We start from the raw sequence: 27,917 nt of genomic DNA, 5'->3' as shown, positions 1-27,917 counted from the left end.
GCTTTTCTCTCTTGAGAACAAAAGGAACGGGCATGTTTAAAGCGACTCTGTACCCACAATCTGAGCCCCCCAAACCACTTGTACCTTCGGATAGCTGCTTTTTATCCAAGATCTGTCCTGCGGTCCGTTCGGCAGGTGATTGTCCTAAAAAACTACTTTTAAACTTGCAGCCCCATGCCCAGCGGCTGGTGCTTAGAATATCTGTGCCCTAACTTTGCACCACCACCCCGTCCCTCCTCCCCACCCTCTTCATAATTAGGAATGCCACTGGAACATATTCTCCTGTCCGAACAGGTGCCTTAACGATCCAGCCCATGTGCCGTGCTCACACAGCTGAGGAATAGGAGACAATCTGCCTGGAGCATTCCTAATGATGAGGGCGGGGAGGAGGGACAGAGAGGGTGTGCCAGCCTAATGCATAGACATTCTAAGCCCCGGACGTTGGGCACAGGGCTGTAAGTTTAAAAGTTGTTTTTTAGGACAAAAACTGCATCACCTGCTGAACGGACCCCAGGACAGATCTTGGATTCAAAGCAGCTATCCGAAGGTACAAGCAGTTTGAGGGGTCAGATTGGGGTACAGAGTCACTTTAAATCCAACAGCTCAATCCTTTTGTCCCTCAGGATCTGCCTTCTCGGGAGACACAATATCAAATTTTCAAAATTCAAATGATCAAAATTGGCAGGATTAACCAACATTATTCTAGTATATTTGCCCTGCTCACTTGATGCACATTAGTGCATTAACATGTGCACTGTCCTGCCTTTTCGATTCAAAATACGTTTTTTATTTAGTATACTGTATACCTATATAAAAAAGACTGTCCCCACCCACATTGGAGACTAGAGTCCAACTCTCTCTGGCAGGAAGCGGCCTTGTTTTTCTAACGCTGGATAACCCCTTTAAGTGTCGCTCTTTGAACTGACTAAAAGGTGCAAAAAAGTTCTCTTTTATGAAACGTTTTCATGGATTGAAATTATTTTTCGTAGGTTCATCTCTGTGAAGCAGAAGGGGTAGAGGCCTTCCTAGACAAGGATCTGATTTTGGATACAACCATCGGTCAGCCCACTCTTGTGGCTGTAAAAATGCTTAGAGCTGATGCCAACAAGAATGCCAGGTGAGTAAACAGGCATAAGAATTGGGAAACCGACTCCTAATAGTCGTTCCTTCTATGTTCACAGTGTTCTTTATGGTAATATTACTTTGTAATTAGCTTTAGGACTATTCTTAAGAATAATTAAATATGTATTTTAAGGTGAGGAAGGATTACAGCTGAGACTACAGAGAAAAGGGGGCCCTGCTGGGGATAGTCTTAAAGGGGGTTAACTAAAGAAGATGAGTGCTACTATGTTATAGGGGAACTGCTGGTAATACACTCTGCTTATAATGTAAAGCACATAAGGACAATACTGTGATTATTTATGGAGGACTGACTGCTCTGGGGGGAACTATTGTGACTACTGGAGGGAAACTTCTGTACATCTTGGGAAAGAGGGCCTGGATTGCTGTGATTACAGCTGCAGAAATGAATGTGGATTCCACAGCCACATTGCTGCATTTATATTATGGATGCAAGTGGTGCGGTTAGTTTAGGACTACCTGTGGTCGGGCCGGGTCTTGTGGCCATAATACGAGAGCAAAAATTGCAGTTGTATTACACTCATATTAAACCAGCTTTAGGTAGACAGGCATGACTGTTATGCGTCAGCGGATCTTTAGGAGAAATGTAAGGCTGTGTTCACAAGCCTGGTGCAGTGTTTTTACTGCAATCTTTTTTTTTTCTTATTCCAGGAAAAGGTCATAAAACAGACAAGGTACCTCATGGAAAAATCATTAAAGGGGTCGGCCACTTTATAGTAAAATAGTTCAGTGTACAGTATTATTAATTGTACTCACTGCACTTACTGACAGCAGCTCCCTGTGCACTCACTGTATATACTGACAGCAGCCCCCTGTGTACTTCATAGAACTAAAATAAGACTCCACTCCTTCAGGCTGTGCTGCCCTGTGGTAAGACTGTCCATAAGATGGTCGCGCATGAAGAAGCATGTGACCATGCCCCTCCCCCTGTGTCCACTTTTGAGCCTGTATATGTGTATGAATGATACTTAGGGGTGGGACATGGTCACATGCTCCTTCATGTCGGCCATCATATGAACAGAATCACCACAGGGCAGGACAGTGCAGCCTGGAGGAGAAGAGTCTGATTTTAGTTCTATGAGGTTCCCAGGGAGCTGCTGTCAGTATATACAGTGACTACACTTACTAATACTGTACACTGAACTATTTTACTATAGTGGCCAACCCCTTTAAGGGTAATCTGTAGACATAAAGAGATACATCAGTGTGTTTATCTAATCATTTAAGAAATAGGGTAGAGAAATTTGTGTGTTTAATATACTTTTTAAAAAATGTTGGTTTGGGGAATACAGATGGACATAGGGATTATAGTGTGCCCATTGACAATATAATATCTTAAAGTGACACTGTCACCTCGTTTGTGCATTTTGACATCTCTACACAAGTGTAAAGGGTAAATTTTGCAGTTTTTATACCTTTTTTTATATCATACGTCATGGCGCTTGTTCAAGTAAAAAGTCATCTTTTATCAACTGCAGATTGTGGTAAGTGGGCGGGGCCTCACGGCATTAGCACCACTTAGCCCCGCTCACAACGCCACCGTTGGCCCCGCCCCCTCGCCGCCCATTGGGACAGGCTGGCCTAAAGGTCTAGGCCCCACCCCCTCTAGGTCGGCCCACCAATGGGCCTCAAGGGGGCGGGACCAATGGTGCCACTGTGGGCGGGGCTAAGTAGAGCTAATGCTGCGAGGCCCCGCCCACTTAACACAATCTGCAGTTAATAAAAGATCATTTTTACAAGCACCATGACGTATGATATAAAATAAGGTATGAAAACCGCTAAATTTACCCTTTACATCTGTGTAGAGATGTCAGAATGCACAAAGGAGGTGACAGTGTCACTTTAAGTATAGAAAATGAGTACTCCATCAATTCCTGGATAAGACACATGTACTGTGTATACATATAACTGCACATACAAATAAATTCTCCTAGTACAAAGTTTACTGACCAGACAACCAATTGGAGAGCAGGTTTTAACTGAAGAAGTTGGATGCAGCCCTAAAAGCCCTATTACGCGGACAGATCAAATGAAAAGTCATTATATTGTTTGAATGTAAGCTATAATCTTTCCATGTGTATGCTGCCAATGATCAAATCACTAATGAAAATTCGTCCGTATATCAATTGCATCTTTTGAGCTGACTATAAAATCATTGGTAAGGGTATGTTCACACTGAGTAAATGTGGCAGAATTCCACGGCGAAGAGTTCATGTCAATTATTCGAGCGGAGAGCGGAGGAGAAAGAGCCCTCCCATAGAGATGCCGTCTGACACTGAGGCAGGCGGGATTCCGCGGTGGAACTCTTCACTTCCGCCACATTTACTCAGTGTGAACATACCCTTATCATTTGCAAATCTTTCAATATACACATCATTGGTTCAAGTGATCACTGGTGTATATGAACAATCGTAATTGCGATAATAACTAATGACTATGTGTGTTTTGGTGATTGATTTCAGCTCCTTTGCAAAAGCACTCATTTGCAATTGTCTATCGTTAAATGGAGGAAACAAAAAAGTTCTTACAGACTGCAAGCTCTTGTGGACAGGGTCCTCTCTCCTCATGTACCAGTCTGCCATTTGCCTTTATGTAATGTGTTTTGATCTTTCAATGTTCCTGTTTGTTAACCCATATAGCTCTGGAATTAAGGGAGCTTTATAAATAAATAATAATAAATTGCTTTGTCTAATAGGACCCTTAGGCTGCCTGGAAAACATGGATACAGCCTACGGTCTATGGCTGTACCCATGTTTTCCAGGACTCCCTAGGACTGCATCCAACTCCTCCAGCCATTGGTAAAATGTCATACAAATGACGTTCATTGATCTTTACTCATATCCTTCTGAGATCAAGATGTATTCTTTACTGTTTTGCAGAAACGATTTTCTAAAAGAGATCAAGATAATGTCCAGGTTAAAGGACCCAAATATTATCCGCCTGCTGGCCGTGTGTATTGCTGAGGACCCACTGTGCATGATAACAGAGTATATGGAAAATGGTGACCTTAACCAGTTTCTTTCACGCCATCAAGCAGAGAAAGAACCCCTTAGTGCCACAGCAAATATCAAGTAAGTTTCTATAACTGTTGGAATTACCAGTATGGTCTGGGATTTTTAATACCTTGGTGACCGAGCCATTTTCTTAATTTTTTTTCCATGTCACATTCTAAGATCTATAATTTTTTTTTTTCTGCAACATAAGAGGGCTTGGTTTTTGTAGGACACGTAGTACTTTTTAATGGCACCATTTTGGGGTTTATACAGCTACAAATTAAATTACAGCCACAGCCGAAATGGTGACGCCACAATACAAGATCTGTAACCTTTTTATTTTTTTATGTAGCTGGGTGGGTGGGTATAGTTTTAAGCTATGTTCACACACTGTTTTTTTTTAAAGTGAAAACAACTGCTGTTTTTTATCATAATGGCTGTAAAAAATGAGAATGATTATAACGGACATTATTATCAAGAAAAAATGGTGTGTGAACTTATGGTTTGGGTTGTTTTGGACATGGCGTTACCAAATATGTATGTTTTTTTTTCCTCAAATTATTTTATGTTTTATAAAAAAAAAAAAAAATAGTAATTTTATAAGGGGAAGTCATGCTTTTTTTAAAAAAATGTTTTTGGCCGGGGTTGTTTAACATTTTGTTAAATTTTTTTTTCCCCTTTTCAACTTGCCCCATAAAGGGACTTTTATTTGTGATCCTCTGATCGCTCATATAATACACTGCAACAAAATAATAAAATAATAAAATTAAAAAAATAATAAAAACCATAGCATTATGCTGACAGGCAATATATATCGCAATATATATCGTAAAAAGATGTCCTAAACCCCCTTAGTGACTGCTGTAAAAATACATATGTTTGGACACTAAGGGGTTAAGGCTATGAATGCTGTGTATCATCTTTTTTTTTATTGTATTGCATTCTTTTTTACACATAAAACAGACTTGCATTTGGTTTTTGTTAAAATTGTTGGCTTTTTCGGTTTGCTCGTATATACTCTACAGTACAGTCTGCTGGATGCTGTTCAAGGAGCAGTCCTTCTCATCTAAACCCATGTACTATTTAATTTATATTTTATATATTGTTACATTTCTGCCATTAAACAACTCTGTACCCACAATCTGACCCCCCAAACCACTTGTACCTTCAAATAGCTGCTTTTAATCCAAGATCTGTCCTGCGGTCCATTCGGCAGGTGATGCAGTTATTGTCATAAAAAAGTAATTTTAAAATTGCAGCCCCGTGCCCTACGGGAGGAGGGACAGAGAGGTTGTGCCAGCCTAATGCATACACAATCCAGGCCACTCCCGTAGGGCATGGGGCTGCCAGTTTAAAAGTAAATTTTTAGCATAATAACTGCATCACCTGCAAAACGGACCGCAGGACATCTTGGATTAAAAGCAGATATCCGAAGGTACAAGTGGTTTGGGGGGGTCAGATTGTGGGTACAGAGTCGCTTTAAGAGGTCTGTTCTAAAAGATAGTGATTTGCAGAGGACCTGCACTGGGTGTCCACTAGGGAGCATAGTCTAAACACCTCATTCAACCACAATATTCAGCCACGGTTATCCATGTTGGTAATAGTAGTAGAGTCCAGACAGGCACTAGGCTTGACAGACAGGTGTCTGCCCCCTACACCCTACTAAAAGATACTTTTAAAAACAGCCATATACAATGATTTAAAAAAAAAAATAATAATGTAAATGCCATGACTAACAGCATTTTTATATCACTAATTCTACCCACATTACATGATTCTAGTTATTCAGACCTCCGATATATGGCCGCACAGATCGCTTCAGGAATGAAATACCTCTCATCTCTTAATTTTGTGCATCGAGACCTTGCAACGCGGAACTGCCTTGTTGGTAGAAATTACACAATCAAAATAGCTGATTTTGGCATGAGCCGGAATCTGTACAGTGGAGATTATTACAGAATCCAGGGGCGGGCAGTGCTTCCCATTAGATGGATGTCTTGGGAAAGTATTTTGATGGTAAGTTAAGGCATTTTCTTGTATTATTTTCTTTCTTTTTTGTAATTTTAAATACATTTTTGCACACACAACTAAGGAAAAAATGGGGGGGGGGGGAATCAATTTTTAAGGCACTATTTTGGTTTGTAAGTCACAACCTACACAGAGAAATATTACAAACAAAAGTTTTGTGCCTCTTCTTTCTGGCCATTATTGCTTTTGACTTACAAATATTAATGCAAAATGCTAACACAATATAAAAACATGTGAAAGTGTATTTTTTTAGGCTAAGCTGGGAAAATGAACTTTTCCCCTATCCACAGGATAGTGGAAAAGTAGGAGATCGTGGGGGGTCCGACGCCTGAACCCCCCAGCCATCTCTGTATAGGCTGGCATTGTTATAACATGACCCGCAGCCACTCCACAGGAATGAATAAAGCCGCGGGTAATGTGCCGATCCGGGGAGTTATTCATAACAGAGACGGCCGGGGTCCAATACGAAGATAGCCGGGGAGTTCAGGGACCGGACCCACCACAATGTCCTACTTTTCCCCTATCCTGTGGATAGGAAAAAAGTTCATTTTCCCCGGAATACCCCTTTAAAGAGTACCTATCTTTATAAAAAAAAAGTTTTCAAAAGTTTTGATCGGTCTGGAAGTGTTCAGACCACAAGCAATCAGTTGAAGTTATGAGCAAACATCAGAACAATGTCCGTGTTCAGCTATGTGGCAAACACAAACAATCGGCATTCAACTCCCGGGGTCTGGGAAAAATAGATGCCACCCTAGGGAGTCCTGGAAAACATGAATACAGCCATAGGCTATGTTCACACTACGTAAAAGTACGGCCGTTGTTGCCATCGGGAACAATGGCCGTACTTTATGCAGTTTGGAACATTGCCTACATTTCTATGGGATCCCGGCCGGAACGTATACACATCGTATGCGCTCCGGCCGGGATTCCGTGCGGTCCTGCAAATAACCGACATGTCAGTTTTCTGTGGCAGCAATTCAGTGAATTGCGGCCGTAGGAAACCCTGTCAGTTCACACAATGAAGCGAGCGGCTCCGGCCGCTTGCTTCATTGTGTGCTGTGGGAGGTTCTGATGCGGGGGCAGCACTTATGCGCCCGCATCAGAACCCTGCGGCCGGGAAGATCATCCGGCCGGTACTTAAGTACCGGCCGGGATAATCCGGGCAGAGACTGGCCGTTCCGTGACCCGGCCGGGCCACGGAAAGGCCAGTCTCATACATAGTGTGAACATAGCCATAGGCTGTGTTCACACAATGATTTTCAACGGCTGTTATTTGATACTCAAAATAACAGCCATTATTTTGAGTATCAAATAATGGTCGGTATGTAACCTACTTTGACAGCCACTATTGCAATGACGGCCCTTGGTACATTATTTAAGTTTACGTTGAATGTTGACCATGTTCGACATCCTTTTGGGTGAGGCTATTTATGAAGATCCATTGAATTTTGTTAAAAAGACGGTGAAAGAACGGCCAAAAAATAAAAATCTGTGCATGAAAACTTAAAATAATGTCTGCTAATGAATGTCAAGAACAATAATATGACGCCTGCTGCGAAAAACGGCCATTATTCTATGCATGGTGTGAACTGACAGACTTTGTTTCCATAGACTTTGAAAACTTTGAATCTTCGAAGACTGAAATAATGGCCGTTATTTATATTATTTCACAGTGTATGAACATAGCCATAGGCTGTATCCATGTTCTCCTAGCAGCCTTAGGGCAGCATCTAATTTCTGCAGCCACTAGGAGATGAATGCTGTTTGTTTGTGTGATTGTTGTCATCAGCTGATCGTTGTCTCTATTACATGGAGCGATATACGGACGGCTATCGCTCCATGTAATAAGGACCTTACACTGTGCTTACAGGTCGGACGGACTTTAGATATGCCTCTGTGACTAGAGATGAGCGAACTTTTCAAAAGTTCGTTCCGACCGGATTTCGGATTTCTTCGGATTTCATAGTTTAAAGCATCTATATGATACGGGGGTAGTGTATTTGGTTGAATTTAGGGCTCTACATGTCAGTAAAATCATTATCTTTTCAATATCTAAAAGTTAATTTTTTTTTCTTTAGACTTTAATATTGACCATTACAGGGTCTATGCAGGAAATTCACCATTACAGGGTTTATGCAGGAGAAAAGTTAACAAATGCAGTGAAGGAGCAGCAGTAGTCATTGGAGGCCAGTGGAGGTCCAGCAATAGTCATTTGAGTCCAGTACAGGAGCAGCAGTAGTCAACATGGAGGCCAGGCAGGAGCAACAGTAGTCAACATGGAGGCCAGGCAGGAGCAACAGTAGCCAACATGGAGGCCAGGCAAGAGCAACAGTAGCCAACATGGAGGCCAGGGCAGGAGAACAGTAGTCAATATGGAGGCCAGTACAGGAGCAACAGTAGCCAACATGGAGGCCAGTGAAGGCCCAGCAGTAGCCAACATGGAGGCCAAGGCAGGAGCGGCAGTAGTCAACATGGAGGCCAGGCAGGAACAACAGTAGCCAACATGGAAGCCAGTGAAGGCCAAGCAGTAGCCAACATGGAGGCCAGTGAAGGCCCAGCAGTAGCCAACATGGAGGCCAGGGCAGGAGCCGCAATGGTCAACATGGAGGCCAGTGAAGGCCCAGCAGTAGCCAACATGGAGGCCAGGGCAAGAGCGGCAGTAGTCAACATGGAGGCCAGTACAGGAGCAACAGTAGCCAACATGGAGGCCAGGGCAGGAGTAGCAGTTGTAATGGGGTGACATGAGCAGCAGAAGCAGAATAATGAGGTCCATAGACAGGCGAGAGGTAGCAGAGCAGCAGCTGCAGCAGCAGGAATGGTGGAATGACCTGTAAGGTCTAGTATACATATAGGCCATAATAGAAGCAGAAAAGGTCCTACATCTTGGTGACAACACAACCAAATCCTACTCTGTGGTATCAGGAGCAGGTGTCACAAAGTCCTTATCTATCCATGTGGCGTTCATTTTGATAAAAGTCAGACGTTCCACACTATCAGAGGACAATCTCGTTCTCCTGCGACTGACAATATGACCTGCTGTGCTGAAAACTCGCTCGGATGACACACTGCTGGCCAGACAGGAGAGTATATCCAAAGCAAATTCAGTGAGTTGTGGCCAGACATCTAATTTTCCCACCCAGTAGTCCAGGGGTTCCGGCACCTTAGGTGGCAACGTAGAGTCCAAAAATCCCTGGACTTGCTGTTTGAGGTGTGCCGTCATGTCCTGCTGCTGTGACGGTGCTCCTGTTACCCCGGCCTGTGGCTGCATGAAAGCGTGCATCATGGACATCAGGCTCAGACTGGTGCCGCTGCTCATGCCACTCAAGCTGCTAGAAGAGGATGTGGAGGAGGCAGCGCTGCTGGTGTGGCCCTGGTGAAAATGGCGTGAATGAGAGTGCCGTGTTCCAAAGGCTGCCACTAACTGTGCACCCAGCTCCTCTCTATAATAATTCATTTTTTCATCCCATTGGGAAGGGTGAATATATTCACACAGCTTGTTGCCTCTTTTAATGCGCCTGTCGCACAGGCGACAGATGACCATATAGGTATCATCCTGGCACTTTTTTAAAAACTGCCATATAGGCGAGGTGTAAAGTCTAGTACCGACAGGCTGCAAGGATGGGCAGGCGCTGCCAATACTAGGACCTGCAGTGGAGGAGGGTTCCCCAGTGGTCAACTGCTTGTCCTGGCTACGCTTCCAACTTGTTATTTGACTACTGCTGCCTGTCTGCTTCCTAGTTGTGGCGGGCCTGCTGGCAGATGGATTCCCGGTGGACGAATCCATCGAATAAGCCAACTCCTGCCGTGGATCCCATGTAACATTCGATGTAGAATCATCCAGTTCCAGAACGATGCTATCATCCTCATCAGGCTCCTGCCCAGCCCTCTCTCGTCTACTGCCTACTGCTCTCCTGCCAGGACTATCATGGGCCTGCTCTGATATCGCCTCCGCCACAGCTATGCCCTCCATTTGTTTGTCCCCTGTCTCTTCCCCCACGTGCTCATCGTCATCAAAGAGCAGTTGGCTGCTCATAGACGCCAAGTTCCCTTGCAGGCGGCGGTACAAAAGTTAGCGGGATGTTGCTGATGATGTCAGATGGAGGAGGTGGGGGAATTGCTGCGTGCCCGTGCCAAGTGAGGGTCGTGTCCGAGGTACCCAAAGATACCTGGCTGTCTGTCTCACTACTCATCCTTGTGGACGTCGAAGTGTGAGGCAGCCACTCCAGGACTGTGGAATTAAACGTATGGACACGACCCTGGTGTGTGGAAGAAAGCTCAGGCCTGCCACTGGACCCTCTTCCTGTGCTACTTCCTCTTCTGCCCCTTGAGCCAGACTCTCTGTCCTGCCCTCTGCCTAAAACCCTGCTGCCGCTGTGCCATGACTTTATATTCCAATTATGATTTCTACACTTGGTAGATGAGAACAGTATTTTCTGTAATACAGTCTAGCAGGCGTGCCACTTTAGTACTTGTATATCTGTATAGCAGTTTTTTTTGTTTTATTCCACAGACATGCACAAGAGATATATATTTGTGTCTCAGGAAACAACATTTGTCATATACACTCTCGCAAGGGTGCCACTATAGTAATTGGATATCTGTATAGCACTTTTTTTTTACTATTATACAGACATGCACTAGAGGTATATTTGACACTAAGGTTGAGAAAACTCATTTCTGGTTTCTATTTTCTTTCTGGCGTTTTTGTTCTGTGCACCCTTTGCTCTCCTATGCCTAATCTATCTATCTATCTATCTATCTATCTATCTATCTTTCGCCCTCTCTATTTTTCTCTCTCAATCACTATATGTTTCTCCTCTCCGCTTTCCTAATAATCTTTTTGTCTCAGCAGCATGAGCAATTGCCAGCGTTTTGTCACTGACGAGCTGTGTGCAGTAATAACACTCTCCTTCCTCTCTCTCAGCAGACTGCGTCCTGCGGTCACGTGAGCGCTCCTCTTAAAGCTATACGGACATCACAGGGGGTGGGCTAGTGCAACATCCCTGCTGATTGGATGTGTTCCGGGCATCATGGGAAAGTGCTTTTCCCGCCCGCAACACTTCCTGGTTTCTAAAATGGCGGCTGCCATTTTAGAAAGCAAGAAAAAAAAGAAAAAAAATTCAGAGCGGACTTCCATAAATCCGAATCCGATCGGACTCGGACTTTTTTGAAAATCCGACCCGGATCCCATAACGGGCGAACCGGTTCGCTCATCTCTATCAGTGACATATCAAAAGCTTCAAAGTTTTTGCACAGCATGAAACTTGTAGAATCTAAGTATGATATAAATGTAAAGATATGCAAAACCTCTTTGACATTTTAACATTTAAAATTCCACAGGGCAAATTCACAACCGCCAGTGATGTGTGGGCATTTGCAGTCACATTATGGGAGATGTTAACTTTCTGTCAAGAACAACCATATAGTGAGATGTCTGATGAGCAAGTGATTGAGAACACTGGAGAGTTTTTTCGAGATCAAGGGAAACAGGTAGATATTGATATTGTTATATGTGTACTGTATATATCATTTCTGTATAGTATACAATGACAAGTAGATTTGTTACCCCGGTCTCATCAATTTGAGCACGTATGATATTAAAACAACCTATAAAGTTAGCTTTTGGTATAATAAAAGATTCCTGCTTCACTTATGCCCAATTCTTTAAGGGTTGTGATACTATTATGTTTTGACTGTTTCTGGTGGTATAGTCAAATTATTAATTCTTAGTACTTTTAAGTGGTTTTCCAGGACCTGATATTGGTCATCAATATTAATTCACAGAGGGCACAGCTCCTCCAGTGAGCCCCATATCCTCTTTATTTGTTTTCCAGCTGCAGTGTCATACATTTTGTAGCAGCTGAGGCTGGTGCTGTAGCGCTCAGCAGCTCTGGTCTCTAAAATCAATTAGACTGAGCTGGCATCCTAAGGAAAGGCTGTCAATATTAAAGTCCAAGAGAACCACTTTAAAGGGACTCTATCACCACCATAGTACATGCAGACCTTGTTTCATGGAGGGATAGCTTTTGGGATTCTAAATACATTGGTGCTTTTCGTATTTTAATTTGCTGCATCATTCTCGAGTTATGCTATAAAAACCTGATATGCAAGTCAGTTTGTTTAGTGCACCAAGAGTGCTCACGATCCCCTGATGCATTGATGGTGATGCCCCTGGTGCTCACAAGCCCCTGATATTCCTGACCACTGCGCCTGTTTCCTCATGAAATGCATAGAGGGCTCTGCTGCTGGACTCTGCTTGTAATACATATTTAAGATACTCCTTTAATAGTCCCACCATGGGGATTACACTGAATTTCCCCATGGTGGGACTATTAAAGGATTATCTTATCTTATTTATAAGTAGGCAGGAACAGCAGATGGATGTAGCAGTACACTAGGGGCTTGGGGCCGCCACTGGTGCACCAAATCAACTAATTTGCATATTGTGACATCCACATTCGTTCAGACTTCTGTGGTAAAGGAGGCATTATGGCTATGATCTTATGCCTTTTTTGTTTATTGTTATATACTTGTCTGAACACAGCTCTATTACCTCTGATGTGGTAACTGACTCTCCACCACACCCATCTCTTCCCCTGCTGAGTTTCCTCTGCCCTTCAAACAGTTAAGAAGGGATTTGTTTCTCCTGGTCCTTTCTGTGTGTGGCTGGGATGTCAGGGATTGGTCCAATCACGCCTGGGATGGGTTCCTGACATCCCATAAACAATTTACAAGCCCAGCCTTTAGTGCTTTCTATTAGTCTCTTTTGAGTGTTTTAGTGTTTCCTCCTGTCTCTCATATCCTGTTTATTCTGACCCACTACTATTCCTATTTGACTATTCTCTTGGTTCTGACCCTTAGCTTGTTCACAATCTGTGTTTTCTTGCCTTGTCCATATTTGTGTATTCACAAATAAGTAGGTAGGGACAGCTGGGTGGGTCTAGCATTAGGGCCCATTGTTCTTGTCCCCCCCCCCCTTTCCTCCTGGATTTACAGCAGCAGATGTTGGCATAACACATATAAAGTTTGAAGTGGTGGATCAACCAGATTAACCGGATACCAGAAGCACCTATTTATTTATGGACAAGGTCTACATGTACTATGGAGGTGATAGATTCCCATTAATAAAAATAGTAATTAAAGCACATACATAGATATTTAGCTTCTTTTTATTTCATGCTAGGTATATCTTCCCCAACCGGAGATTTGCCCAGACAGGGTGTATAAGCTCATGTTGAGTTGCTGGCGAAGGGAAACCAAAGACCGGCCAAGCTTTCAAGAAATTTACCAACTTTTGCAACCAGTCTCCGATCTAGAGGACTGATTGTTATCGTCATTGTGAACAGAATGCACCACATCTACGTCAACAACCATCTCGAATCTTTGCCTTTCCTTGTGGACTTTCAGCTGTTCACATATCCTCCTGTCGAAGAGATCAATTACGAATGATCTGTTTACATGCGCTTGTGCGAAAAGTGCATTACAAACGTTTGGTTTGTTATGATTGTTAACGTATTTAAGATTTTTTTATTTTTTTGTTTCTTCAGCTTTAACAATGATCATTCTAAAAGCTACAAAACCTATCAGGAATTTTCTTACTCAAAAGACAAAAAATACATTTTATTTATATGTTCATCCATTGGCTTGAGTAATGAACAAGGGGTAGGATGTTAGTCCACCAGCCGTATGTTCACATTATTAACCACGTCTCTTGGGTTAGAGCTACAGCTTTCCATAGATGCCCATAAAAGCGCCACTCAATGCGGGAAAGTAAATGACTTATTTATAACTGTGTTTCATATAACTGTGTTTTATGTATCATAAATCTATACTTTTTTTAAGTCTTTATCTGTAAATAGAACTTTTCTTAGCTATATGTATTTTTTATAGTACATCTAATATTTTGTTATTTTGAAGAAAAGTAGTCAGCTGAATAGGTTGCCCTATGTAAGGGCAACATTTTACAGCTAGTCAGTATACTAGTAAAACTATTTTGTGCCTGGGTGCTAAAAGAATACATAGGAATGCTATAGTCTGGTGTATGTATGGGGTGAGTGCTCCCCCTGCCTCTCCCTGCAGTGAATGACAGGATGCTTTGCATATGTGTGTTCGTAACAGGCTGCCAGTAACTGCACAGAGAGGTAGAGGGACTGCACCACAATTTTTTTGATTAGTCCGCTGTATTATTTTAACACTCCTATTCGTCAAATGGCACAAACTTATAATATGTAGCCCTAACAGAGAAGCATATTACACTGTCATGTCTACTTTGCACATCCAGCAATAGTTTCCCATCTATTTACCATGGATGGTAAAGTGTATTGTGTATATTGTAAAGTTCTTTGGAAGTCTTTGAAATGCCTAAATCAGTTCCCTATTAATAGGTATATTTGATCTCTACCCCCCCCTGTACGTTTAATGTATTTATTATGCTATGCTCTACATCAGGGTTGGGGAACCTTCGGCCCTCCAGCTGTTGCAAAAGTACAATTCCCTACATGCCAATTCCCATCATCCCATCGTGATGGGAATTGTAGTTTTGCAACAGCTGGAAGGCCTGAAGGTTCCACATCCCTGCTCTAGATGATGGTCAGATCAGGGTCATGGATAGATAGCTGTTTGTACCTTCCTAAATATCTATACCGTATAGATGGTACTCACAGATGAGCTTCCATAACACCATCTTCAGATATCTTCTGCTGAGGGATGTTTGCTGAAACATTAGAGTGGTATTTGATACTGGTGGCTGAAGGTAGCTGCCTCCCTAGGGAGTCCTAGAAAACAGGGATTCAACCATAAGCCATAGACAGGTGGTGGGAACTACCTGCATCTTGCATGCCATCTATACACACCAAGGTACCTTTGGTGCTTCTGGTCTCCCCATGACATGTCAAACGTTTTTTATGGTGACAGTGACACTTTAAATACAGTACCAGAATCAATCTCAGTAATAAATACAGTACCAGAATCAATCTCAGTAATAAATACAGTACCAGAATCAATCTCAATAATAAATATAGCACCAGAAGTACTAATAAATAACAATAATAATAATCTTTGTTTATACATAGTGACAAAATATTCTATAACTCTGTACAATTGAGAGGGTACATGTACAGTACAAACGGAATTAGACAAGAGACCATGTTCCCTTGAGACATGAGACCGTGATCTCCATTTCTGCTGAATTCGGATGCGGGCGCATCCCAATTCACCGATGCACACAATGGAGCTTGCGGCCAGAGCCGCACGTTTCATTGTGTGAACCGACATGTCTGTGCGGACGCAGAAAACTGATATATCAATTTTTCGTGCAGCCGTATAGAATCCCATCCAGAGTGTATACTATGTGTATACGCTCCGTCCGGGATTTCATTCATTCAAATGCAACGTATGTTTTGCATAAATCACATGGCCGTGATTTATGTAAAATATACGTTGTGTAAACATAGCCTAATGGTGCGTTCACACCTACAGGATCTGCAGCAGATTTTCTGCAGCAGATTTCATTTAAATAACTGAACACAGCATCAAATCTGCTGCAGATCTGCTGCAGATCCTGTAGGTGTGACCGCACCCTAACTGTGCATCATAAGCAAAGTCTTGGAGATAGGAATTACAAGTAGGTAATAAGAGTTTTGGTTGTTTCTACATTACGAAAAGTTTGGATTCTAGAGTGGTTTCAAGGTACAGCTGACAGGAGCATGCACGTGACCTAACATAAGAAGTGAAGTAATGGAAGAGTGGATGATGGATGGATGAGTCTAATATAGCCTCACTATAACAGTTGTGTGCTGCCTAGGGTTAATGGTAGTACCACACAATAAGATGGACAAATTAGGCTAGGTTAACAATGCATCTTTACATTCGTTTCAGTACATTTAATTTTAACAAACAAAAAAACATGGTCAAACACGTCTTTGTGTACAAAAAAATGGATCACATATATATACAGAGGAAAATGATGTTCCAGGAGGTTAGAGATTAAGTTGAGATTAGAAAATAGTCCTCAGGGTGCCCTCACAAAAAAACGCCAATGCGGTGCATGACATTTTTTTCATGCCGTTGCGTTTTTTTTCTGCCATTTTTTTTTAGTGTTTTTCTGAATGATCTTTTTTGTGGTTTAGGAGTTTTTGTGTGAACTTTTTTTTTTTCCCTCTGCCATCACATGACCTAGCTGATGGACCACAAAAGGTGACAAAAAACATCTGAAAAAAATGTCATATGCACAGCAATGGTGTTTTTGAGATAACCAGAACAATCCTATTGAAGTCTATGGGAGAAAAAAATGACACAGTTTATCGAAAAAACTCCCTCAGCATGCTGCGTTTTGGAAAAACTGCCACAAAGCCTCAAAAACCCAAGAAAGGTGAGAAAAAAAACATGCGTGCAAAGGCAAATCATAAACTTCCATTGACCTCCTGCTAACATCTGGCCGCTGGCATTTTGGCAAAAAAAAGATGGCATGGCATTTTTACTAAAAAAAAGAGGCAGTGTGAAGGCAGCCACAGGTTAACTGGACCTGTCCTGCACTAACTAACCTGAGCTTTATACAGCAACTTGATGGACATGTGTCTTTTTTCAACCGTATTAACTATGTAACTATGTAACAAATTCAAACACATGGGTGGGGGATTTATGAAGACCAGGCATAAATCATGAAAAATGAGGGTTTGGAGGAGGCCACGCCTCCTCCCCGCCTCGTCACGCCCCCAAAGCTCCGCCAGCCCGCCCATCGGGCAAGCGGCGTACAGATGCCATGCGTCAGGGAGAAGGGGCGAATCTGCACCTTCTCCCTGTCGTACGCCTCTGGAGTAATGTTCATAAATGTCCATAAATGAAGTCATTGCATCACCTACAACACAGACAAGGCAAAAACAAAAACATTATAAAGAATCTATACTTTCCCGTCCCTCTGCCACCTCAGCGCAGCATTACCACTTTGCGGTCACCCTCCGATCTCCAGTGTTCTGGCAGTAAGTGCCAGAGGGAGCTTCAGGAGGCTGGCTGGGGTACGCAGTACTGCGGCAGTACAGGGGCATAACTTCTTTATTATATTACTGTACCCCTCTGCCTGCACTAATTTTTTGCGTTTTCGTTAGGGTACTCCTTTAAGGCATATCTGATCACTTGTATCTTGTGCAGGCTGCAGTGCACATTAAAGGGGTTGTCCAGTGTAGGGGCACTTTTTTGGGGGGGACCGGGGAGGAGGTGGCTGAAATAAAAGACGTCCACTCACCTCCCCGGTTCCAGCGGCGGCTCACTCATTGCGGCGCTCCGGTCCTCGGTTCCCGGCCACTTCCGGGTGTCTGACGCTGCCCGAGACACTACGTCTCAGGGCCGCTCAGCCACTCAGTGAAGGAGGCGTGATCCGTGTGAAGTCCGTTCGGATCCCGCCTCCTTCACTGAGTGGCTGAGCGGCCCTGAGACGTAGCGTCTCGGGCGGCGTCAGACACCCGGAAGCAGCCAGGATCCGGGGACCGGAGCGCCGCGATGAGCGAGCCACCGCTGGAACCGGGGAGATGAATGGACGTCTTTTATTTCAGCCACCTCCTCCCCAGTCCCCCCAAAAAAGTGCCCCCACACTGGACAACCCCTTTAAATATTAAAATGTATCTATTATTTTTTTTCCCATCAACAAAAAACAAACATTTTGTATATAGTCCTACACTATTCTCCCTGCAAACAGTAAACTTGCAGGTATGCAGAAATTTTGGTAAAGCTAAATGTATGGAAAGCTGCATACAACAGTATAATAAATCATACAGGCATTTCTTCCTATATTCTAACCACATCTAGCCAGTGTTGTGCATTTTATTTTTCTCATATTCATTGTATTTCCACTGTTACGTCTAGAGTAATCAGACAAAAATCAGAGGTCAGTATAATAGAAAAGGTTTGCTGATGTAAATATAATGGATGTATCAAAGGGAACCTTCTGTTTTGCTTGTTAACATTGTATAGGTTTGCTGTGTTACAGGTTTATAAACAATGTACTATACATTGAACATGTGCATAGTGATGTATAAATGCCGCATGTGTTATTTTAGCTGTTTCTGTTGTAGATTTGTCTATGCTGAGTTAGTGGTAATGTAGCTTGAACAGAAATGTACAGAATAAATTGGCAGAAAAATAGTAATTTTACATAGATTGTTAAAGGACTTGTGAGTTTTTATGTTCTGTAATAAAAAAATAATAAAAAAAAAAAGTTAAATCAAAGATCACAGAGTTAAATTCCAAAAAATGCCTTTGTGAACTCGGCCAGAGAAGGTATGGGGAGGACACAGACTGTGAGCCCTGAACTTGCCCCTGCCAGCTGTCCCTGCCTACTTGCCTCAGACAGTCTTAAGCAGCTGAGAGCAACTGGGCGACAGTCCCTAACCTGTGACCAAGGTGTAAAACATAAAACAAAGACAAGGTGAACAAACACCAAAGGGGTGGTCAGGGACAAACTAAACTAAAGTGCAGTTCAAAAGCACAATCCAAGAGAGCAGTCAAAGAAACTAAAGCAGAGATCAGAAAACCAGATACCAGCCAGTAACGGACCTCTCTGCCTGTCAATCATTCCCGCGGAGCGTGCTGACAGGCAGAGCGCTGTGACTAGACGCGGGCGGGGAGCCGCCCAGATGACTATTTCCCTGCCAAGCCGGGGGGAATAAAAGTAATTTTTCCCCGGTATAAAGCTCCTGCTGCAGCCGTGGCTGGTACGTGCTGCGGCTGCAGCAGGAGCTTTATACATTGCTCCAGGGAACCATATCAGCCCAATATAGCTGATTGGTTCCCTTTAAGTCTTTCCTGATATGGTTTATGCCTTTTTTAGGTGAGGTCTCCAGAACTGGACACAGTATTCCAGATGTGGTCTCACCAGAGCTCTATACAGCGGGATCACAATCTCCCTCTTCCTACTGGTTATACCTTATAGCTACACACCCCAGCATACGATTAGCTTTTCCTACAGCCTGTTAGAAATCATTATCCCTAAATCCCACTCTTCTGAAGTCTTTGCTAACACAAAACTGCCAATAAGAAGATACTTTCTCCAAGTGCATTGGGACTTATTATCATGATTACACTTAAGAGGGGAAGATGTGCAGTTCTGTAAAGACCCTCAGATTTCTGTAACATCTCCACATCACTCCACCTAAACTATCAGGCTGGGACTTTTCTCTTTCACAACTACTGGTGGAAATCCACTGGGATACTCTGTCACTCAAAAGGTGCCTATGATTCTCCCCATAAGGTGCCCTTATTCCAGTTCTTATGTCTGATTATCTTAGCCTGCATTTATCTAACCATGGAATCCTTTAGCTTTCAGAGAGAGTACAGCAGCAGCAGCACAATCCACTCCCACAGACCGGCTGATATTTCTAACAATGTAATCTCATAGACTTCCATTGTGGGAATTCACCACTACAGAGACATAGCTGTGAAGTGAATGCCACGGGTGCCATGCTCTCTACCTGGCTAGATTTCGAGTATGTAAACCCATACAAAATGACAGGAAAGAGGATCACAGCAGATTTCACAGTGTGAAATCGGCTGCAATCCTGTACGTGTGAACGCACCCTTAGGCCATGTTCACACAACGTAAGTTCCGTACTAATCATGGCTGTTGTTGCAACCTACGTTGTGCTGCAGGCCTAGGGAATCATGGCGGGAGTGTATACACAGGGTATACACTTCGACCAGGATCCCTAGCTGTGCCGTAGAAAACTGATATGTCAGTCTTCTGCGGCCCCTATTCATTGAATAGCAGCCACAGAAAACCCTGTCAGTGCACACTGCGGAGCACCGATGAGCCCGCATCAGAACTCAGCGGCGCTAGAGATGCAGTACTGCAGACTGCAGTACCGACCAGGATGATTTTTGCTGAGACCGGGTCACGGACCAGCCAGTCTCATACTACATGTGCATATAGCCTTGGGCTGGGTTCACACTACGTAAAAAACACGGCCGTATTTCATAACAACGGCCGTATTTGCGCCGTTATTTTTTACATAGTGTGAACATAGCCTTAATGTGTAACTACCATTTAAAAAAAAAATACTGACATGTCAGAAGTGTATATTGGTCGGAGTCTGACTGCTGAAAACCCCGTTGATAACTAGAACGAAGGGGCTGCTAATATGAGCAGTCTACGGAATTTAGCTCACTGTAGCAGAGATGAAGGGGCTGAAAGCGTGGTTCTCAGCAGCCGGGCCCCGACCAATATACACATCTGACAGAAATGGTAGTATGGTGTGCTGGACTGAAAAAGTCTATGGGCGATCTGGTATATGTCAAAACCTTGAGTGCACTAACTAGTTCTGCACCTGTTAGAACTATAATAGATATGTGATATAGAGATAAAAAGTGATAGGCTCTCAAAAGGCGATAGACATAGATAGATCAGAATAGTATATACAAATATAGTTGGATTATGACATAATGGATCTCATGATTATCGAATTTAGTTTAAAATCTAGTTTTATGTATAAAAAATATAATACAGAAATATTACAAATAATACAAAAAGTACAAAAATACAAATATATATATATATGAAATACAAAATAGAAAAAATGAAATTGTATCTCAATGTGCTATGATGAATTTTTCAGATGCAGTGAAGCAGCTATATACGGTCTTGTTCATAGTCTATCTGCATACTTGATCGGTATTGACTTACTTATGTTTATTTTACCATGCAGTATTAGTTCATATGCAGCAATAAATAAAATATAATATAGAGTATAAAAAAATGTTAAAAAATGATGGAATAAATATTGCCACTTTTAAAATAGAGAAAGCGGTGCAGGGCCTTTGCTTTACCGCATCTGCAATTGTTGGGTTCCCGTTTACATATCCCTTATATCCTTAGATAGGACAAATATATAGAGTCAAGTATATATATATATATTTTTATGTGGTGGAAGTCCACCTCTCACCAGTCCTTGTGGGTTATAGGAGCTCCTGTATAGTAGTTATATCGCAGCAGCTGACGGACCTGTGCGGTGATAGTATCGTGGCAGCTGTCGTGCTCCCCTCCCTTCACTGTTGGACTGTTTCTTATGTTGGACTTAGTGTTCCACAGCAAAGGCTGGTTGAATCTATAGCGTTCTATCATGCAGATCCAAGTGAACAGGGGGCGCCCCCCCCGTGGTTCTCGGATAAGGTACTTTGCCTAAAGAGCTTTGCATGCGGTGTGTGTCTTGCATGCGGGATAGGCAGCGGGAAAGAAGTTTTCAGTGGCTGTATGTTGCTATTGTCCTGCAACCCCTCAGCGACTTCTGAGATGTCGCTATGACATGCCAGAAGTCTTTTAAAATGGTAATTACACTTTTAGGCTCGGTTCACACGTTGTAAGAGTGCGGCTGTATTTGCGGCTGTAATTGTGCGGCGGTATTTTTGGTGGTTCGTGTGTATGCTTGGAAGTATAGGATATGCGGCTGCACAGTGCACACTATGTATGTATCTACGGCCCTATCGTAAACGGACCCGTAAAAAATGAACAAGACCATTGTTTGCGGCTGAATATGCGGCCGTGGATTGACAGGCGGTCCGTACGGAGTACTTCAAAAATAGCCGGCAATGATGCCGAATGCCGATGCCTCTAATAGTTAATATATTAAATTAATCAAACACATTTTCTTTGTAATCAAGACACTTTCGTTGATCAATAATTTATTTCTAACGAATCCATCATTTTGCAATTAAATATACTGTTAAAAAAAATAGATATATAAATAAATGTATATTTATCTATATATTTATTTTTTGACAGTATATTGAATTGCACAATGATGGATTCGTTAGAAATAAATTATTGACCAACGAAACTGTATTTATTTCAACGAAAATGTGTTTTTTTAATTAAATATTAATTAGTACAGGAAGCTCCATAAGCCGTTAATTCATATGCCGGCAATAGAGCATTCTGTACTAATCATCACTTTACTTTAATGAAAACATCAAATGTTTCTTCTAATTATGTTATGACAATAGCATTATTAGAAGAAACATTTAGAATTATATGTGCGCTCATCTGATTGGCTGATCGGCTGAGCGCACATATAATAAGCCGGTCCGCAGCACAGTGACTTCATTGTGCTGCGGACCAGCGAAGAGGACGCATCGGGGTGAGTATAGAGCTCTCCCCACCCCCTCCCCGGCACTGCACCCCTCCCAGCAAGGAAGGGGGGTCACTTAACCCCTTCCTTGCTGGGATGGGTGCAGTCTGACATCAGTCTGGCCCCCAGGGGGTTAAGGGGGATGCAATACATCCTCCCTTAACCCCTTGGGGGCCAGACTGTAAGCAGCGATCTGTAAAGATGCTGCATACTGTAAGGAGCACAACACCGCTCACAATGATGGGTGTTGTGCTCCTGTTTGTGTGTTTCTCCCTTTTTGTTTTCAGATATCGGTATCCTGGGGATTACGTCGGATTCCGTGGACTACGTCGATGACCAGCGTTTTTTTAATTTTTTTTTTAATAAAATGGTCAATGAGGGTTGTGGGGGTGTTTTTATTTGAATAAAAAAATTTGTAAACTTGTGTCTTGTCTTTATTTCTTTACTTTATAGACTTAGTAGTGGAAGCCGTCTAATAGACGGAATCCATTACTAAGTCGGGGCCTAGTGTTAGCCGGTATAAAATGGCTAACACTAACCCCCTATTATTACCCCAGTACCCAATGCCACCAGGGGTACTGGGAAGAGCCGGGTGCCAGTGGTCCCGGAGCGTCAAAATTGGCGCTCCTGGACCGGGCGGCAGCAGGCTGGTAAGATTTAGGCTGGGGAGGGCCTAAACCAATGGCTCTTCCCACCCTAGTGTTACCAGGCTGCTGTCGCTTGGTTTTTAACCCGGCTGTTTCTAAAAATAGGGGGGACCCTATGCGTTTTTTTTTTTTAAATAAATAAATAATTAAAAAAAACGCATAGGGTCCCCCCTATTTTTATAACCAGCCGGGTTAAAAACCAAACGACAGCAGCCTGGTAACACCAGGGTGGGAAGAGCCATTGGTTTAGGCCCTCCCCAGCCTAAATCTTACCAGCCTGCTGCCGCCCGGTCCAGGAGCGCCAATTTTGACGCTCCGGGACCACTGGCACCCGGCTCTTCCCAGTACCCCTGGTGCCATTGGGTACTGGGGTAATAATAGATGGTTAGTGTTAGCCATTTTATACCGGCTAACACTAGGCACCAACTTAGTAATGGATTCCGTCTATTAGACGGCTTCCACTACTAAGTCTATAAAGTAAAGAAATAAAGACAAGACACAAGTTTACAAATTTTTTTATTCAAATAAAAACACCCCCACACCCCTCATTGACCATTTTATTAAAAAAAAACATTAAAAAAACGCTGGTCATCGACGTAGTCCACGGAATCCGACGTAATCCCCAGGATACCGATATCTGAAAAACAAAAAGGGAGAAACACACAAAAAACACACAAACAGGAGCACAACACCCATCATTGTGAGCGGTGTTGTGCACCTTACAGTATGCAGCATCTTTACAGATCGCTGCTTACAGTCTGACCCCCAAGGGGTTAAGGGAGGATGTATTGCATCACCCTTAACCCCCTGGGGGCCAGACTGATGTCAGACTGCACCCATCCCAGCAAGGAAGGGGTTAAGTGACCCCCCCTTCCTTGCTGGGAGGGGTGCAGTGCTGGGGAGGGGGTGGGGAGAGCTCTATACTCACCCCGATGTTGTCTCTTCGCTGGTCCGCAGCACAATGAAGTCACTGTGCTGCGGACCGGCTTATTATATGTGCGCTCAGCCGATCAGCCAATCAGCTGAGCGCACATATAATTCTAAATGTTTCTTCTAATAATGCTATTGTGATAACATAATTAGAAGAAACATTTGATGTTTTCATTAAAGTAAAGTGATGCTTAGTACAGAAAGCTCTATTGCCGGGAATATGAATTAACGGCTTATGGAGTTTCCTGTACTAATTAATATTTAATTAAGAAAACACATTTTCGTTTAAATAAATTCATTTTGGTTGGTCAATAATTTAATTCTAACGAATCCATCATTGTGCAATTAAATATACTGTCAAAAAATAAATATATATATAAATATACATTTATTTATATATATATTTATTTTAACAGTATATTTAATTGCAAAATGATGGAATCGTTTACATTTAATTATTGAACAATAAAAGGGACTTTATTAGACAGAAAATGTGTTTTATTAATTCAATATATTAACCATGAGAGACATCGGCTATAGTGCAGAGGATCGCAAACCCCGGTAATAGCGATTCATGTAAACTGTTTCCCTGCTTTCCCAGATGCATCCAGAGGTGTTTCCATCACTTTCTTAACATTTTATTTGTTATTTTTAGTTGAACCAGATTTCCAAGTAAATGACCGTATGTTTTGAGCCGCATGTCTATTTTTTCCCACGGCCGGAGTTTCACCCGCACATTTACAGCCGCATAAAAAATACAGCCGCACAGTTACAGCGTGTGAACCCAGCCTAAAATGACAAGTAAACCAGACTTAGAAAAAGAATGGCCACTTTCTCCCAGAGATAGCCTGACTCGTCTCCAGTTTGCTTGGGGTTCCATAGAACCGATCGAAGTTTATTTGCAAACCACACCTGAACTGGAAACAAGAGGTACATCTATAAAAGAAAGTGAGCATGTTTTTTTAACATTTAAAGTGCCTCTGTACCCACAATCTGACCCCCCCCCCCCCCCCAAACTACTTGTACCTTCAGTTTTGGTTTTGGTCTCAACATATAATGGTTTCAACATACAATGGTTGTCCAGGAACCAATAAATATCGTATGTTAAAGGGGTAGTGCGGCGGTAAAGAATTATTCACAGAATAACACACATTACAAAGTTATACAACTTTGTAATGTATGTTATGTCTGTGAATGGCCCCCTTCCCCGTGTCCCACCACCCCCACCCGTGTACCCGGAAGTGTGGTGCGCTATACATACCTGTCACGTGCCGACTCGTCTCCGATCTTCAGTCAGCGATGCCTTCTTCGGACGGCCGGGCCGAATCCCTCCGAGCGTCCTGAGTGCCGGTCGCCCTCTGCCGTGTCATTGGCTGAGCATAACTGTGGGCGGCCGTCACTCAGGACGGACGGACGGATTCGGTCGAAGATGACATCGCTGACTGAAGATCGGAGACGAGTCAGCACGTGACAGGTATGTATAGCGCACCACACTTCCAGGTACACGGGTGGGGGTGGTGGGACACGGGGAAGGGGGCCATTCACAGACATAACATACATTACAAAGTTGTATAACTTTGTAATGTGTGTTATTCTGTCAATAATTGTTTACCGCCGCACTACCCCTTTAAGGGACCACTGTACAAATCTATTGATCAAACAATAAACATGTTATGAGAAAAAAAACGAAATTCAGAGGATTGAGAATGGCGTCATTTACAAGTAGAAATTACACTGATAGATTCCACTTAAAACCAGTGTGAATTCCACCTAGAATAAGCCCCCATTCATTGAACCTGCCACGACTGCTCACTGCTCAAGCTATTTCTTCAAGGAAATTTTCCAAATTGACATTTTAGTGCTTGAGGTAAAGTTCTGGTTCATTTGGGCATGGAAAATCAGCAAGGAAATTTTCCTACATGTTTACCTTTAGTTTAACCCCTTAACGACATTGGGCGTAAATTTACGCCCTGATGCCGGTAAGGGTGTTCAGAGCGGGGCCGCGCGGCGACCCCGCTCTGAACCGCGCCGGTCCCGGGTGCCACTTGCAGCCCGGGACCGCTGGTATTAGTGGGCACGGTCCGATCGCCGTGCCCGCTAATACAGTAATCAGATGCAGCTGTCAAACATGACAGCTGCATCCGATTACCGGACGCAGCGTCATCCCTGGTGTCTAGTGGGGAGATCGCTCCTCCGGGATGTTATCCCGGAGGAGCGATCTCCGTAACTGAAGCCGGCCGGGGACCGCTCCAAGATGGCGCCGTCCCCGGCTCGGCACTCGTTTGTTTCCGGCTGCAGCAGCCGGAAGTAAACGAGTGCCTATCTCATGGATCTCTGCACTCAATGAGAGATCAAAGCACTTATACTAGAAGTCCCCTAGGCGGGCTTCTAGTATATATGTAAAAGTAAAAAAAAAAAAGGGTCATTATTAGTAAAAAGCCCCCTCCCCTAATAAAAGTCTGAATCACCCCCCTTTTCCCAGGTTATAAATAAAAGTAAATAAATAAATAAACATGTTTGGTTTCGCCGCGTGCGTAATCGCCCGAACTATTAATTAATCACATTCCTGATCTCACACGGTAAACGGCGTCAGCGCAAAAAAATCCCAAAGTGCAAAATTGCGCATTTTTGGTCGCATCAAATCCAGAAAAATTGTAATAAAAAGCGATCAAAAAGTCGTATATGCGCAATCAAGGTACTGATAGAAAGAACATATCATGGTGCAAAAAATGACACCTCACACAGCCCCATAGACCAAAGGATAAAAGCGCTATAAGCCTGGGAAGGGAGAGATTTTAAGTGACATATATTTGCTGACAATGGTTTAAATTTTTTACAGGCCATCAGATACAATATAAGTTATACATGTTATATATCGTTTTAATCGTAACGACTTGAGGAACATATATAACAAGTCAGTTTTACCCCAGGGCGAATGGCGTAAAAACACATTTCCCCCAAATAAACAAAATGTGGTTTTTTTTTTCAATTTCACCACACTTTGAATTTTTTTCTGGTTTCGCAGTGTACTTTATGCAAAAATTCAGCCTGTCATTGCAAAGTACAATTAGTGACGCAAAAAATAAGGGCTCATGTGGGTTTCTAGGTGGAAAAATGCAAGTGCTATGGCCTTTTAAGCACAAGGAGGAAAAACCGAAAACACAAAAATCGAAATTGGCTCTGTCCTTAAGGGGTTAAAAGTTTTTTTTTATAAAAAAAAATGAACACAAGATCAAGGGGACTCAGGGTGAGGTTGGCAGGTGGGAAAATCAGAGAAACAAAAAAAATGTCACTTTGCTGAAAGAGTAGTAGATACTTAGAACGAACTTCCAGCAGATGTGGTAGGTAAATCTGCAGTAAGGGCCCTATTACATGGGACGATTATCGTGCGAAAAATCGTTATATCGTTTTAATTTCAGCGAAAATCGTTCTGTGCAATTGCAGGCAACGATTGAAAAACCGCTCATATGTTGTTGACCGTTAATTTAGATATAAACCTAAAATTATCGTTAATCGTTCGCTGTAATTCCGCATTCGTTCGCTCAAGTTCCGCATTTTTTCACTCATCGCTCAGTGTAATTGCACATTGTTCATTGTTTTGCTGGGATCAGGAGGAATAAACAATCATAGTAACGGTCGCAATAACGATCATAACTAACGACCATTGTTCTGGAACGATTTCAGGTTAACGATAATCTAGTTTGCGAACGTTTATCGTTAGTCGTTAAATAGGACCATAAGTGGATGTAAACCAGCCTGGTATACACATATATCTATCCCAAGATAATAAGAAAGGAAATAATACGAGGGCGGACTAGATGGCCCAGGGGGGCTTATCTGCCAAAAATCTCCTCAGTTTCCTCACACCTTAAATACAATATTGGGTAAATAGGTGGAAGTGGATAAGGGAAGGTGTGAGGACTGTCTGTACCCGTCGCTGAAGGTTGATGTGTCAGTGTGACAGACAAGTGGCAATCCCCTCACACAGCACAAACCACCGCCTCTCAGAGCGGGAAGACGCCCGACCATCACGTGACGGACGTGATTGGCTACCGCCGTCCCGAGTCCCG

General features: G+C 42.9%; 1 protein-coding gene and 1 long non-coding RNA gene across 4 annotated transcripts in view; one reads left to right on the top strand and one right to left on the bottom strand.

Annotated features, from left to right (window-relative positions):
- The window catches only part of DDR2 (discoidin domain receptor tyrosine kinase 2), a 141,537-nt gene extending 124,200 nt beyond the window's left edge, over nt 1-17,337 (top strand). For all 3 annotated transcript variants that reach the window (XM_069967409.1, XM_069967410.1, XM_069967408.1), the window contains 5 exons: nt 990-1,117; nt 4,020-4,211; nt 5,915-6,149; nt 11,502-11,651; nt 13,345-17,337. In XM_069967409.1, coding sequence (XP_069823510.1) covers nt 990-1,117; nt 4,020-4,211; nt 5,915-6,149; nt 11,502-11,651; nt 13,345-13,485 — 846 coding nt within the window. In that variant the 3' untranslated portion in view covers nt 13,486-17,337. The remainder of the gene's footprint in view (nt 1-989; nt 1,118-4,019; nt 4,212-5,914; nt 6,150-11,501; nt 11,652-13,344) is intronic.
- LOC138788966 (uncharacterized) lies at nt 13,329-27,893 on the bottom strand. The gene is made up of 3 exons (XR_011362674.1): nt 27,779-27,893; nt 14,823-14,935; nt 13,329-13,584 (listed from the first exon to the last, which is right to left on the bottom strand). It is a non-coding gene; the product is annotated as an uncharacterized lncRNA (long non-coding RNA).
- Nucleotides 27,894-27,917: the final 24 nt, after the last annotated feature.

Source organism: Dendropsophus ebraccatus, chromosome 4 (genome assembly GCF_027789765.1).
Source record: "Dendropsophus ebraccatus isolate aDenEbr1 chromosome 4, aDenEbr1.pat, whole genome shotgun sequence".
Lineage (NCBI taxonomy): Eukaryota > Metazoa > Chordata > Amphibia > Anura > Hylidae > Dendropsophus > Dendropsophus ebraccatus.
The sequence above is the reverse complement of the archived record's forward strand: the minus strand, read 5'-3'. Positions and strand labels throughout refer to the sequence as shown.